At 43.6% G+C, this 15,668-nt stretch overlaps 1 protein-coding gene across 3 annotated transcripts in view; it reads left to right on the top strand.

Moving 5' to 3' along the window:
• DPP4 (dipeptidyl peptidase 4) overlaps window positions 1–15,668 on the top strand; it is a 78,989-nt gene that overhangs the window by 786 nt on the left and 62,535 nt on the right. For 2 of the 3 annotated variants that reach the window (XM_034654643.1, XM_011231867.3), the window contains exon 2: window positions 68–155. The exons of the other annotated variant lie outside the window; for it this stretch is intronic. In XM_034654643.1, coding sequence (XP_034510534.1) covers window positions 68–155 — 88 coding nt within the window. The remainder of the gene's footprint in view (window positions 1–67; window positions 156–15,668) is intronic. 3 annotated transcript variants of the gene reach the window in all.

Genomic DNA, 15,668 nt, shown 5'->3' with positions numbered 1-15,668 from the left:
CCTCTCCCTCTACCAGACTGGGGCCAAAGGGCTCACTCTAACTGGACACGATCTGCCCGGCTTGCAGACGCCGTGGAAGGTGCTCCTGGGACTGCTGGGGCTTGCTGCGCTCGTCACTGTCATCACCGTGCCCGTGGTTCTGCTGAACAAAGGCAGTAAGTTTGAAACATTTGCAAAAGATAAGACAGCTGGAGACCAGGTCAGGTTCTATCTCAGGACACTGAGGAGAACTAAGGATTTTGCTGGGGGCTTGGACCAGTGCACTAGGTTGTAGCTGAGGCTCCCCTGATGTTGTTGCTGCTTCTACGGAATGGCTGGATGGCCTTGGTGGGGTCTCCAGTGTTCAGGCTGCAAGAGCCTTGCATCATAAATACATACTTCCGGAAATCAAGGAGAAGTCTTAGGATTTCTTTTTATTAAATTCAAGTTTAAATGTTTAAATTTAATATTTAAATTAAAAAGAAAAACCTTTGTACTTGTGATCTTCAAAGGAAAAGATGTGGTGTTTAAAGTTTTCGAACTGTAGCAAGGATGGCAAAAAAGAAGGGAAAAAATAAGAGAAGGAAAAGCCCCAAAATACAGTTTTGAGAAAAGACTACATGGGGAACCCAGGTTCTTTTCCTTCTGGGATGATGAAAATGCATTAATCAGAGAGTTAAGACGCAGAGAAATAACTAGTTGACCATTTATAGAAATATGTTGTAGTAAATTGTAAAGCTGGTGTACATGGTAATAATCAGGGGTGGGTGGGACCAGTGATGTTTGGTGGATTCTTTCATTTAAAGCCACCTTCATTTTTTTTAGCTTGCCTGAAGCAGTTCAACTCTAGCTCTTACTATAAAACGTTCCTGTAATGGGATACACATTATTGGATGCAAACAAGTGAGAACATCTAGTTTGGGTTTCTTCTGGCCTTACTTTCCTTTTAGTAAATATTTACTTTCGTTTCAGTATTACACATTCTAGTGAAGCATTCTCTGTGGATGGTCTAGTCAAGCAGGAAATGTGCAGACAGTGCTCACATACTGAGGGGTCTTCTCCAGATTTCAAGGTGACAGTTCAGAATTAGTTTGTGAAGCTGTCAAGAACTGTTTGCCTGGCAATTTCAGGGCCAGGGCAAAGGTGCCAAAGGTTAAGCACCTGAGTGTGCTGACCTATTGATAATGACTTTTAGTTAAGAAAGCAACAGTTACCACCATTTGAGGCAATTCAGTGGCAGACATCAGTTCCCTTACATTTGACTTTGTGTTAAAATACAATTGTTGTCATAAAGTGATACTTTGTATATTTAAAAAACCACACACACAAAGCCTAGTTGAAAGAATGGGTCATCCAGGACGCCTTGGTGGCTCAGTTGATTAAGTGTCTGCCTTCCACTCAGGTCGGGATCTCAGGGTCCTGCATTGGGCTCCTTGCCTAGTGGGGAGTGTGCTTCTCCCTCTACCTCCCGCCCCTGCTCATGTTCTCTCTGTCTCACTCTCTCTCTCAAATAAATAAATAAAATTTGTTGTAAGACTGGGTCATCCATACAATCAATAGTCACATGGCTGACATTATGTCCCAGGCACTGTGCTACTCGCTGCAAATACAGAGATTAAAATTTGCAAAGATCTCTGACCTCAAGAAGTTTATATCTACTGGGAGACAAATATGCAAAAAATCAAAGTAATCGGATAGCCCATTTGTCTCCAGAACATCACTGAGCCACCACAGCGTCACTGGAAAGATGGGTGTAAAACTGTAATTATCAGGACTTTCCTTAAGGAAGTTGGAAGGAACACTGAACCTTGATAAGCCACTGGAAATAGGCTGTGAAATAGCCTTGGGGCTTGGGTCATGTGACTGCCTTCTAGGGGGTCTGATCGAGTTAACTACGGGGGATTTTGCTTCGCCAGGTCAGCCACACACACTGGGGAGGAGCAGTATCTTCCCCAAGAAATTTGGACAAATATTTCAAGAACATTCTTTGGATGGGGACTTCTCCAGAGATTCATGTGTCTCCATCTAAGCATTATGATTTGATAAAGTACTTTAGAGAGGCTTGAGCAAACTTCCCTGTGAATTAGAAGGATTACTTCTGGAAATGTCAGGGAAGTCTTCTCACGAGAAGTTTCTTCTGTGGGGATGCTCGAATAGTTGATATCAGTGTCTGGAGATAAGGTTTTCCAGAAAATATAAACTCCTTATGAGTCACAGAGACACAAGATCGCATCCTCTAATTGGATTATAAAAGGACTCCCAGCAGAAGAGCAGGGCCGGCAGCAGCAAATGGTGTTGATTTTAACCTGCAGGTGATGAGAACTGCTGGAGAATTTTGCACATGCCCAGACTGTTGGGCATGACAGTGGGAATGTGGGTTGAGTGGGGCAAGGCTAGTGGGGAAACAGGGAGGTGTCCCAGAAGACTGATGGGGCAGAGCAGAATTTGGAGGCTATCAAGCTACTCAGAAATGTGAACAATTAGACTTCAGTAATTGATTAAACATAAAAGGAAGGGGAGGGTGGGTACATGGTTTCATTGTGTGCCTTACTTACACTTAAGAAATAACACCCAAGTTATTTCTCTTCTCATATTTCTTAATTGGTATGTATGTATATATATATATATTTCAGGAGAAAAGAGAAATCATCTAGTTTCAACTGCTGCTTTATCGTAGATGAAAGCTCAGGAATGTGGCATTTTCACTAAATCAACAATCTCATTCCTGGGCTGTGCCACAATGAAGGATAGCATTCTCACAAAGAATCCAGAGTCACCACCCAGAAATGTTCTCCATAGTGTCAATCTAGGTTTAGAGTAAAAGATAAAAATAAATAAATAAATAAAATAAAGTACTAGGAGGGAAAAGAGGATAGGAGGTAGGAGAGGGGAAAGATGAATGGAAAGAAAAGGAAGGAAGAAAAGAAGGGAAGGGGAGGGACGAAGATTTTGATAGAAAAACAAAGTCCTAGATCATGTGGAAAGCTAAGAAATAAACAGCCAAAAGGAAGGAGGAAGAAATGAGCAAACCCAAGTTCATCCCCCAAGAGGTTGGTTTAAGAGAAGGTTAAGTGTTTCCATATGAAATACTGGCTTTAGCAGAACTAAACACAACCAGAAGAGAGAGAGAGAGACAGAGGCAGAGAGGAATGAGCTTAATACTACTGTATTTTTTTTTTTTTTTGGAATAAAAACTCCCTGAGGTCAGGAATTATGCATTTCGTCCAGCAAAATTAAAAGTTCATCTTCTTCTGTGTGTATTATAAAAGATTGTATTTTTGTTTTAAACACTTCAGATATCCTATTATAGAAGGATTTTACATTTAAACATGCAGTTACCCAGAGTCATTACTCTTAATGAAAATATAGAAATCTTCATGGCTTAGTGGTAATAAAACCTCTGACTCAATATTTGTGATCCCTTTACTTCCCCTTTCACATTATATTATGAAGTATTTGTCAAATAGTTTTATTATTGAGTGGTTATTTGTCAAATAGTTTTATTATGGAGTTTTATTATGGGATAGAAACATATCTGTTCTTTTGTTATTTTCACTGCTTTAGCAGTAAATTTCCTCAATATCTTCTTTCAGTGCATAGGAAGTTTGACTGCTCACCCATCCATCAGTAATAAAAGGAAACCCAAATGTGAAGGAGACAGGAATAATCAGAGAAAGAAAAGATAACATCTATGAAGTTTGCCCGAGGAAGTCCAGGATCTATTCCAGGTTTAAAAGCCCTTAAATGAGGCTGAATGAAAGCTTTGTATATTTCGGAGGACAATTTCTAAACAGTGAGCCCCGTAAAAGCTTGTGTTGACCTCAGCCAGTTCAGCCAACTATGGTCAACCTTTGTCAAGTGCTCATGAGGTCAGTGGGTTGGTCTTTTTCAGGTCAGCTCTTGCGGTTCCCTAGCCACAGTATGTACCTTAAATTTCTCTCTTAGAGATTTTGCCTCTCATCCCAAAAGGGATCAGAGAGGAAAAGGGAAGACTGTTTGCCCAGTTGATGGACAGAAAAAGACAATGTAAAATGACTGACTAGAGCTGGATCAGTGTACTTAACAAAGTGCTGATCCCATGGGAAATGTGGCTGTAAACACGTGCAGGACCACCTCGCTTACGGAAGAGACGGCATGCAGACGTGTGATAATAGTTAACATGTGTTCACTCTGTGCCAGGTATGAGGCTGAGAGCTTTCAATGTACTTCTCATTTGATCCTTAAGACAACCCTTTGAGAGAGGTTCCATTATCATCTCCATTTTTACAGAAATGTAAATTTTACTTTGAGAGGGTACTTTAGTTATTTATTACTGCATAATGAATTACACCAACACTTAAAACGACAAACATTTGTTATCTCACATTCTCTGTGGGTCAGGAATTTGGCAGTGGCTTAGCTGGGAGGTTCTAGCTCCAGGTCCCTCATGAGGTTTTAATCAAGATGTCATCTGAAAGCTTGACTGGGGCTGGTGGACCCACTTCCAAGCTCTGTCACATGGCTGTTAGCTAGACATCTCGGTTCCCCACCCTGTGGGCCTTTCTATGGGGTGCAATGAAGGATCCAAGAGAGCAACCAAACAGGAAGCCACAGGGCCTCTTTTGTGACCTAGCTTCAGAAGCGATACGCTGCCACTTCTGCTGTATTCTGTTGCTCACCCAAGCCAGCCCTGACACAATGTGAGAGGGCATGACACAAGGGCGTGAGTACTAGCAGTGGAGATCACCGGGGTTCATCATAGAAGCTAGTTACTGAAGAAGCTAAGGAACTTGCTCCAAGCTCCACAGAGTTGGAATTCACACTCAGACAATGTGACTCTAGAGCTGGTGCTCTTAAACTGCAAATCATTCCGCTGGGTTTGATCAAGTATAAATTCATGTAGCCTTATTAGCATAAAGTTACAATTTCCCTATATTATAATTTCATGGCTGCTAATCCCTGGATGCCAAGTGTTCCGAAGAAAAGTACCCGCTGGGGACGCCTGGGTGGCTCAGTCAGTTAAGTGTCTGCCTTCGGCTCAGGTCATGATCCCAGGGTCCTGGGATCGAGTCCCGCATTGGGCTCTGTGCTTGGCACAGAGCCTGCTTAAAGAAAAAAAGACAAGAAAAGAAAAATACCTGCAGCTTTTGCCTCCATTCCTATGTAAGACAGGCAGTGACTTCCAGCTCCGGGCTGACATCCCGCCCTTTGGATTGGTCTTATTACATGTTTTTCATAGGTAGTAAATCCAGATTTGCTCCTTGCACTTAATTACACCTACTTGGTTTCTGATGCATGTTATATTATTTTATTTGATCTTCACAGAACAATCCATTAAGTCAAGATATTAACTTGTTATACTGAAGAAACTGAGGCATCAAGTTTAGGGCTTTGTTTTTTTTAAAGATTTTAGTTATTTATTTATCTGACAGAGACAGAGACAGCCAGCGAGAGAGGGAACACAAGCAGGGGGAGTGGGAGAGGAAGAAGCAGGCTCATAGCGGAAGAGCCTGATGTGGGGCTGGATCCCATAACGCCGGGATCACGCCCTGAGCTGAAGGCAGACGCTTAACCGCTGTGCCACCCAGGCGCCCCCAAGTTTAGGGCTTTGAGAGTAAGTCCTAGAACTGGGAAATCCAAACCTTTTGACTTTGAGCCTTTCCTGAGTCTGATGATTTCTGTCCATAGCTGTTTTTAAGAAATGCTTTGGTGGAAATTTTTGTAAGTGAATGATTAATCAGGGCCTTATGGTTTGACACTAACCCTTTCATTGTTGTAAATCAATTATCTTGTAAATATTTTTACCTTTAGTCTTCATAGCTCCATTATGACCTCCAAAGGAGGGTGTGTCTCTCAATCTGAGAGTAAACTAAAGCTACAAAATCAAAACTTCTGAGTTAGCTGTTTTATTTTTGCCAAGTACTGTACTTTCAGCTTTGCATTTTACTTCAAAATTATAACTTCCTAGGAAGTTTTTTAAACTTAATAATAAACCATTGGCTTTAGTTACCCATATACATTTATGTGCACATTTCTTCATTATTTGGGTCACTGGGGAAGCAAGTAGACTCATGAGCTTGGGACACATATTTCAGCATCTCAGGCCCAAGAAGCTTGGTAATTCCATTCAGAGCCAAAGCCAGTGGGGACTTTGTTCCTGGCACCCTAAGGTCTACAGTGGCTCAGGCTGTATAATGCAGGAAGAGGGAGCAGGAAGGGTATCAAATGGGGACTACCACTTACCTCTTCCCCAGCTTCACACTGGGTCCTCCAGAATTGGTTGGGTGGTTCCAGTGGCCTTAACGCCATCTCTGTGGGGCTGAGACCTCTTCCTCTTATTTTCCTCAGTTTTTTTTTTTAAACCTGACCTGCTCAAGCTCAGGTCCACGAGTTTCATGGTGTCTCTATTCCCCTGTTATTTTCCTTTTATCTTATATTTTGGCAGGAAACTTGTACTATAAGACTTAAAAGCTCTTCAGGGCTGAGGTCCCATGCTGGCCAGAGTCGGGATTTGTGAACTCACCAGCATGTATGGAACACTCACCGCATGTCAGGGGTTATTGTGGGTCTAGGGGAGCTGGCCCTAAACAGTAGAGAGGAGGCACCTGCTCCCATAGACCTTTGCCATCCATGAGGCAGGCAGGGAGGAGGCAAGCACATGAGTCATTTCAGACAAGAATAGCCTTAGGACAAAAATTAAGTGTGATAGAGAAGGCAGAGGGAGATGGAAAGGAGTTTCTTTTTATTTCAAACATGAATGTAGATGATTTTAATTCCATTTTTTAAAAATGTCCCTGACTCCCTCATACATAATAGAGGAAGGAGGGTGGGGGGCATTTGTGAGAGATGATGGCAGATTGGACAGGGTGGTAGTATTGGAGATGTAAAAAAAAAAAAAAGAGAGAGAGAGAGAGAGAAAGAGAGAGAAAACGGGATGTACTTTGGAAGTAAACGGTGTGAGGTGGAGAGCAAAGAAATGAAGAGTGAGGGAAGGAGCACAGATAAGGATGACTTCTTGAACAGCTGTCTGCATAGTCCAAGTGGAGAACTTTCTCACGTTCTCAGGGCTCTGTCTGTCCCACGAGAGCTAATCGACAGTGGTTCCTCTGTACTAATTCCTTTGTCCTGCTGAGTCTGCCTCAGGGATCAGGAGGCAGGACTCAGGGAGGCGCTCTCCATTGTGCAGTTAGCTCATAATTGTCGACAGGCAGTCATCTCAACTCAGCAAATATTTATGGAACATTTTCTACATGCCAGGCACTTTGTTACCCATGAGAGATATAAAAATAATAGATACTGCCCTTATCCTCAAACAATTACCAATATTAAAGGAAACATAAACATTGACTATAGTAAAAAGGGCTAAATATCCTTCTGGTAAATGATCAAAGTACTATGGAAGCACTAACTGGCAGCGATAAACGCTGTCCAGGGAAGTCTGTACAGAAACCAACCAGGCATAAAGGGTTAATAATTAATGAGCCTGAATACAATCCTTCCAGTCCTGGAGTCACCAGACTGCCTCCCAGGCATACACTTCACCTCCATGTTTTGCCCTCAACAATTACGGCCCCTGGTTAGGAGGACTGTGTCAAACAGAATGTTTCTGGCTGCAAGTAACAGAGTACCTGACCAAAAGCTTTTTAAACTATGAAGTGTTATGGGGGCGCCTGGGCGGCTCCGTCAGTTAAGCACCTGCCTTCAGCTCAGGTCAGGTACCCAGGGTCCTGGAATGAAGCCGTGCCTCCAGCTGGCTCCCTGCTCAGTGAGGAGTCTGCTTCTCCCACTCCATCTTCTCCCCTTGTCCCCCGCCCCCACCCATTCTGGCTCTCTCTCAAATAAATAAAATCTTTTTAAAAAAATGTAAACTAGAGAGTGTTACTATTGTCCTATTATTAGCATCTTACATAACTGGAAGTGTAGAAGTGAGGCAGTTCTAGAGTTTGCTGATGCAGTGGTCCAACAACAACCTCATGAGCCTGGCACCTTTCTGTCTTTTCAGCTGCTCCCTTCCTCTGACTGTCGGCCTGTGTTCTCAAGCCTGTCCTCTCAGGTCGAGCATGGGTGCCACAGAAGCAAATCATTTGCTCACACAGCTCTTTCACAAGGCAGAAGATGGTGCTGTTCCTCATTCGTAGTCTGTTCTCTCAGGGAGGGAAAGCTTTTCCAGAAGGCCCTCGGCCCAAGGCAGACTTTCCCTCACATCTCATTGGCCAGATTTGTGTCACTCGTCCACTCTAATCTGATCACTCGCAAGGGTAATGAATGTTGGGTTCTGGATTTTCTTTTGAATTAGATTAATCAGACTCATCTTTCTGGGACAAGGAAGAAGCTCCTTCCTTAGCACATGGAAGGGGAAGGGGAATTACCTAAGTTGAATTGGGAATTCCAAAAGAAAGAAATGGTGGGGGGGTCTATGTAGGCATACCATATATTTTAATGATTTAATTTGCTAACAAAAGAAAACAGATGTCAAACCAGCTCTGATCTCTGAAGAACCTGGTCAGGTAACGCTCCTTCCCCTCTTCTCACTTGCTTTCCTAACCACCTGAGTTTTTGCAGAGCAGGGTGTTTCAATGCTGTGTTTTTTATCTGAAAGGCACCTGTTTTGGCTTGGCATCTAACGTGATTCAGAATGGGGAGGAATTGAATTTGAATTTGAAATGTTTAAGATACAAATCTGAGACAGGAGAGCGGGTCAGACACATTTGAGGAGAATTACTCTCAATTTTTTAATTAAAAGCCCTTATAAATTGTCATATTTCACCCAATTAACAGTGCAAAAATGTAGGAGAAACAGTCAATAGAAAACAAAAAGAGCAAAATTTTCAAATAATGATAAACATTAGGCCTGCAAAAGTTGACCCTGGAAGGTAGGATTTGAAATAACTAATGACCATAAAAACAAAATATAATCAGTAAATAAAAGCAAACAAAAAAACTTCATGGTATCTGGATTTGATACCAGATTTGACTCAAATCTTTGTTGCTAAATCTCCGGGGGGGGGGGAATTAATCTACATGGTAATGATTTTCTAAAGATGAAAGTGGTTTGACTGTACTGGAAAGAAAATCTAGAACCCAGTGTCAGTGGCTTCTTGTAAGGCCTGGCAGTCCCATGCTCCCCACCTGCTCCCTTACGCTGCTGGTGGACTCTGTCATGTGTCTCCCCTCCCCAGGGCCCCAGCATCCCCTCTCCAGGCTCATTCTCAGCTGACAACCTGGCCTCCTATTTTAATGAGAAAACAGAGGCCCTCAGAAGAGGCTATCCTCCGTTCCTACCAGCCCCTCTGAGCACTCACCTGCATCGGCCCCTCCCAGGGCTCTAGGTGAACTTTTCTGGCACCTTCTGGAGGCCAGATCCTCCTTTGGACACTAATTCCACACCTTTTGCTTTGCATAGAAATAGGGCTCCAGCTATTTCTCCTGTCCTCTGCATCATTATTTTCTCCTCTCTATCTAATTGTGCTGTAACCTCTCAGGAAAGAAAAGGAAAGGAGAGGAAAGGAAAGGAGGGGAGAGGGGAGGGGAGGGGAGGGGATCTTGTGGATCCCACATCCCTACCAACCTCCCAGTTCCTTTCCCTGCTCTCTTTACCACAAACTCCTCAAAGAGCTTTGTCTTATCTCTGTCTACAGTTCCCCTCCCATCCTCTCTTAAACCCACTGGAATAAGGCTTACCCCCACCTGGCCACTGAAACAGCTCAGTTCACCTCAAGGTCCCTAACCTCTGTGTTGCGAAATCCGAAGCCCAGGTCTCCATCTCTGTCTCACTGTCCTGCCAGTTGATCTTTCTTCTTTTCCCCTCCTTCTGGGTTTCTGTCTTCTCCTGGTGTTCCTTCTACCTCACCGCATGTCCTCTCCATTCTCCGTAGAAGTTTCTCTTCATGTCTGACTTCTAACCTTGAACCCATCAGGGCTCCATCCTGGAACTTCTTCCGTCCTTCCACTGGGCGATCTCACGCACTCCCATGTCCTCAAACACTATCTTTAACCTGACAATGTCCCAACCGTCTGACCAGACCTCCTTCTGAAACTCTACATGCATGTATGAGCAAGCATCTCCATTTTGATGTTACTGGCATCTCAGAGCAACATCTCGCCAAAGTCCTGCCAAACCTATTCCTCCCTTAGTGCACCTTGTCTCAGCCCAGAGCAATTCCATTTCTCTAGTCTTTGAGCCCAAGATCCATGCAGCTCTTCTCAACTCCACAGACTCATTTATACTCAACATCCAGTTGGTCAGCAAAGTCCCATTGCTTCTACTTTCACGTTCTTTCAAAATTTGACCATATCTCACCACTTCCACTGCCACCCCCCAGTCCCAGACGCCCATCACCTTTCACCTGAATTCTTGCAAAAAATCTTCCTATTTCTTTTTTTTTTAAGATTTATTTATTTATTTATTTATTTATTTATTTATTTATTTATTTATTTAACAGAGAGAGAGAGACAGCCAGCGAGAGAGGGAACACAAGCAGGGGGAGTGGGAGAGGAAGAAGCAGGCTCTCGGTGGAGCAGGGAACTTGGGAGCCCAATGTGGGGATCGATCCCAGGGCCCTGGGATCAGGCCCTGAGCTGAAGGCAGACACTGAACAACTGAGCCACCCAGACACCCCTCCTTATTTCTTTAGCTTTTCTACAGTGCATTCTCATCACAACAGGCAAGGTGACCAAGGGAATAAGAATTCTAAAATGACTCCCCAGGGACGCCTGGGTGGTTCAGTTGATTAAGTGGTTAAGCATCTCACTTCAGCTCAGGTCATGATCTCAGGGTCCTGGGATCAAGCCCCACACTGGACTTCACAGGGAGTCTGCTTGTCCCTCTCCCTCTGCCCCTCCCCGCTCATGCTCGCACTCTCTCCCTCTCTCTCAGATAAATAAAGAAAATCTTTAAAGTAAAATAAGACAAAACAAAATAAAATGATTCCCCAAATTTCCTCCCTTCCCCCGCATACAATCTCTGAGATTGTGATACGCTGGATTTCATTCTGATGGTTAGGTTGCATTCTGCGGCACAGTCCACTTCAAGAAAGGGAGATTACCTTTCAGGTGGGCCTGATCTGATCATATGAGCCCTTCAAAACAACAACAACAAAAAAAGCAGGATTTTTCTGGCTGCTCACAGAAGGGGTAGTCAGAGATTTGAGGCACAAAAAAGATTTTTCACACCGTTGCTGATTTGGAGGGGCCCACGTGACAAGGGATGTGAGAGGCCCTGGGAAGTGAGAGCCGTCCTTGGCTGGTAGCCAGCAAGGAAGCAGTGACATCACTCCCACAACGGTGCAAAACTGAATTCTGCCAACAACCAGCATGAGCTGGGAAGCAGCTTCCACCCCTACCACACCCTCCCCACCACCACCACCCCCAGAGGTTGAGGGCTCAGTGTGGCCAATGCCTGGATGTCTGCCTTGTGAGACCCTGGGTAGGGAATCCAGCCTTGCACGGCTGGAATTCCCACCCACAGAACCCTGAGCTAATGTGAGGGGTTGTATTAAACCACGGTGCTTGTGTCATTTGTTAGGTAGCAGCAGAAAACTTATACAGTGACCATTTTGAAACAGAGGTCTGACCACATTCTTCTCTGCTCAGAAGCATTCGATGACTCCCCATCTTTCAGAGTGAACACCACAATCCTCACAATGGCCCACAAGACCTATGTGACCTGACCCTCACTGCCCCTCTGAGCTCCTCCCCTGCTCCCTCCTCTTCATCGCTTACCCATCCTGCCTCAGAGGTTTTATACCTGCACATCTTTTTGCCAAGCTTCCTCTTCCCTGGAACTGTCTGTTGCTTATCCCCTTACCTCCTTCAGGTCTCTGCTAAAATACCTCCTTATCTTTGGGGCCTCCCCTCCCCGAATTACTGAACACAGCACTCTCCCCAAACCTGACACTCCTTTTCCCCTTCCCAACTTTATTTTCTCCGCAGCCCCTATGGCTACCTAACATATGGCATTATGTACTTGCTGTTCGTTCCTCTGTCTCCCCCCATTTGAATGTAAGCTTCCTGGGAGTAAAGTTTTTCCTGTTTTTTTCCTGTTTTATGTCTCTAGGGCCCAAGAATATTTTTTGATTAACATCTTAATTTTGCTCTAATTCTTTTTTTTTTTATTTAAAGATTTTATTTATTTATTCGACAGAGATAGAGACAGCCAGCGAGAGAGGGAACACAAGCAGGGGGAGTGGGAGAGGAAGAAGCAGGCTCATAGCAGAGGAGCCTGATGTGGGGCTCGATCCCACAACGCCGGGATCACGCCCTGAGCCGAAGGCAGACGCTTAACCGCTGTGCCACCCAGGCGCCCCTTGCTCTAATTCTGATTAAAACACTTATATTCATAAATATGGAGTCAAGTCAGCCATGTGTAAAGTACTTCCCTTTGTAGAGGACCTCCTGTGTCTAGAGCACGGTGCTAGCAGCTGCCTGATGAGGACAAAATAACTCAGTCTTCCAGCTAACTTACAATTAGCTTAGTTAAGATTGTTCAGATTAAATATTCAAGTGATCTAAAATTACTTGATTAATAGGCCAAATATACAGTACAGAAAATAAACCCTGAAGAAGGAGAAATGGGTGTGGTATAAGTAGTGAGGGGTAGACCCAGAGGCATGGACGGTGAGAAGGGGAAGACCACAGATGTGGACTGGTGATTGGCTGATAAACACAGGCAGAGAAATGAGGTGATGGCAGCACCGTCAGGTAAATATTTTTTTCTGATAGCTACTCCCTGGGTGTGCTTAAGGACAGGGCAGAAGTGGGCAGTGAGAAGACACTGGAAGCTGAGGGAGGAGAAATGAAAACATGCCCTTAGGATAAAGAAGACAAGGGGTGGAGGCACAGGTTGGGCCCGCTTCTTCCTCCAAGTGCTGAGGAAAGAGTGGAGGAAATGGTGGGAAGCATGGTGGGGGAGAAGCCCCTTAGGGTGGCTTTTGCTATAAAGGAAGAATCATCCTATCGTTTTCGGATGACTTCATACTCTTGTGAAAATAGGTATTTTGTTGTTATGCTGATATTGTTTCAAGGCAATTAGAGTTTCAACCTCAATCTTTCAAAACCAACCTTGGGAGCGGTTGTGTTTTTGTTGTGCTTTGTTTGTTGTTGTTGTTGCTGTTGCTTACAACTGAGGAATGTCTACACAGTGTCGTCAAAGAAAAGCTAGGTCTGGCCACTTGTTTTTCAAAATAAAGTTTTATTGGAACACGGCCACGTCCACTCAATTACATGTTGTCTGTGGCTGCTTTCAAGCTACAGGCAGACTGGACTACTTGCAACAAAGATGCATGACCAACAATAACTCAGGGCCTGGGTTCTTCAGGATTGTGTTATGTTTTAAATCTAGGAAGCATGAAAAGAAAGGAAGAAAAGAAACTTGTAAGTTCCTACTTTCATGACTCCTTCTTAGGAGTTCAGGGAAAAGATGGTGAGTTTCTGGAAGCACCATGGAAGAGAGAATGAGGGTGGTAAAACCGCCTTTCTGGGAAGTCACAAAGTTGCCTTTTATTTATTAATTTTTTTTAGATTTATTTATTAATTTTAGAGGGCTGGGGAAGGATAAAGGGAGAGGGACAGAGAATCCTCAAGCAGGCTTCCTGCCGAGCGTGGAACCCAATGCAGGCTCCATCCCAGGACACTGAGATCATGACCCGAGGCTAAATCAAGAGTCAGATGCTTAGCCAACTGAGCTCCCTGGGGCGCCCCACAATGCTGGCATTTTTAATAACAGTCTGGAGAGAAAATTCTGGGGTTTTCTAAAAGAACTGGTACCCCTTTGATTTTGCAGCCCTAGGACAAATTATGGTCTGATGCAGCCTACGAGCTCTGCAAGTCCAAATGATATTACCAACCTATCTGTCTGGATTCATGCAAACATTGAATTTGAACACTTCCATAATGTCTGATGTATCCATAACAATTCACAAAAGCTGCCAGCATAGCATCTACGATGTGTACCCCCCCCCCAAATACTCAGGTTGTTTAGAAGAGTGGTCATAAGCACAGGTTTTGGAGCCAGGCTGCCTACTGCACATGTAGCTTCGGCGCTTGGCAGTCCTGGGACCTGAGTCCACTTACTCTCTATGCCTGTCTGCACCTCAGTTTCTTTACCTATAAAATTGTGACAAGAATAACTTATTAAGTGTACAATGCCTGGAACAGCCTAGCACACTGCAATAACTCTGTATTTGTAGTTATGATTCTTTATGTATTTTTAACTTTTTTATTCTTTTAACAGTCCCAGAGGCAGGTACTATAAAAACACTTGTCTCACACTCTTGAAAGCTTTGCTTGGAGAATTCTGGGAAGGGCAATTTTTGTGGCAGTTTTGTTTCCCATTGATCATCTTTCCTTGTATCCTGGAAGTCAAACACTTAGCACAGAGTAGCCTTGTTGATTATGCTTATAAATCTTTCTGGGAAGTTCTTCAGTGATTCAGTATTAGGGCTTTCAGCAACACCAAATGCTGACGTCCTCTAATCAGTTTTCTTTCTAACACAAACTAATCATTCTTAGCTTGCATGGTAACACCTTTGCTTGATGTCTCACTATAACTACTTTAAGTATTTTTCAAGAGGAAACAGCCTTTTGCTAAAATGGCTGAATGTTTCATGGGCCTGTGGGTTATTTATTCACGTAGTTCATGTTTCTACCTTTCAGCTGTTTCTCGTCATCTGGGATTACACAGGTTTAATGTCAGTCAGTGTCATGGGGCATAAAAGCCTTATAAATATGAATGTCAGCCATTATCGTACCAGCCTTATTTATTCCCAGGAGAGTCCTAACAAGGGGAGAGGAAGTGACTATAATGAGAATGAATGAATGAATGAATGAATGAATGAATGAATGAATCACTTTTCATTTCAAAGAGGAATAAAGCACCCCTGATGCCCTTTTTGGTGCAGGCTTCCTGTGCGGGCTACACTTCCGACTCATTCCTGGGGTCAAGGCAGAGTGAGTAGGGCAATCTAAAGTGGGTTTAGATCAGGAAGTCCCTCTGGCCTTGCACTTCTTTGCCAGCAGCTGTAGTTATCTTCATCTTGACCTGAATTTTGAGGCATGAATATTCTGCCCTCTTTCGCTTTTCTGCATATATATTGGAGTCTTATGCTGATATTCTTATTGTTTCAAGGCAATTAGAGTTTCAACCTCAATCTTTCAAAACCAACCTTGGGAGCGGTTGTGTTTTTGTTGTGCTTTGTTTGTTGTTGTTGTTGTTGTTGCTGTTGCTTACAACTGAGGAATGTCTACACAGTGTCTTCAAAGAAAACTAGGTCTGGCCACTTGTTTTTCAAAATAAAGTTTTATTGGAACACAGCCATGTCCACTCAATTACATGTTGTCTGTGGCTGCTTTCAAGCTACAGGCAGACTGGACTAGTTGCAACAAAGATGCATGACCAACAAAACCTGAAACGTTTAGAGTCTGGCCCCTTAAGAAGAGGTTGTCAAACCCATCTGGATATTGGATGCTTTAGAGCCTAAAAAGACCTTATTTTATAGGCAAAACATGTTAAGTCTTTGTATTGTTAAAGTATAGTGGCATAACAAATACAGAAATCACACTCGGTGTTTCAGAAGAGGGATTTACTCTAGAAATTGGTTGCACAGATTAAAGAGCAAAAGACAAATTCCGAAGTAACCCAGAGACAGAAGATGCAGGAATGGCTTACCTTTAGGGGTTGGGAACAAAGAGGAAGAAGGAGGACACAGAAGATC

This window comes from Ailuropoda melanoleuca, chromosome 2, assembly GCF_002007445.2.
Source record: "Ailuropoda melanoleuca isolate Jingjing chromosome 2, ASM200744v2, whole genome shotgun sequence".
Lineage (NCBI taxonomy): Eukaryota > Metazoa > Chordata > Mammalia > Carnivora > Ursidae > Ailuropoda > Ailuropoda melanoleuca.
This window is presented reverse-complemented; position numbering and strand designations above follow the sequence as displayed.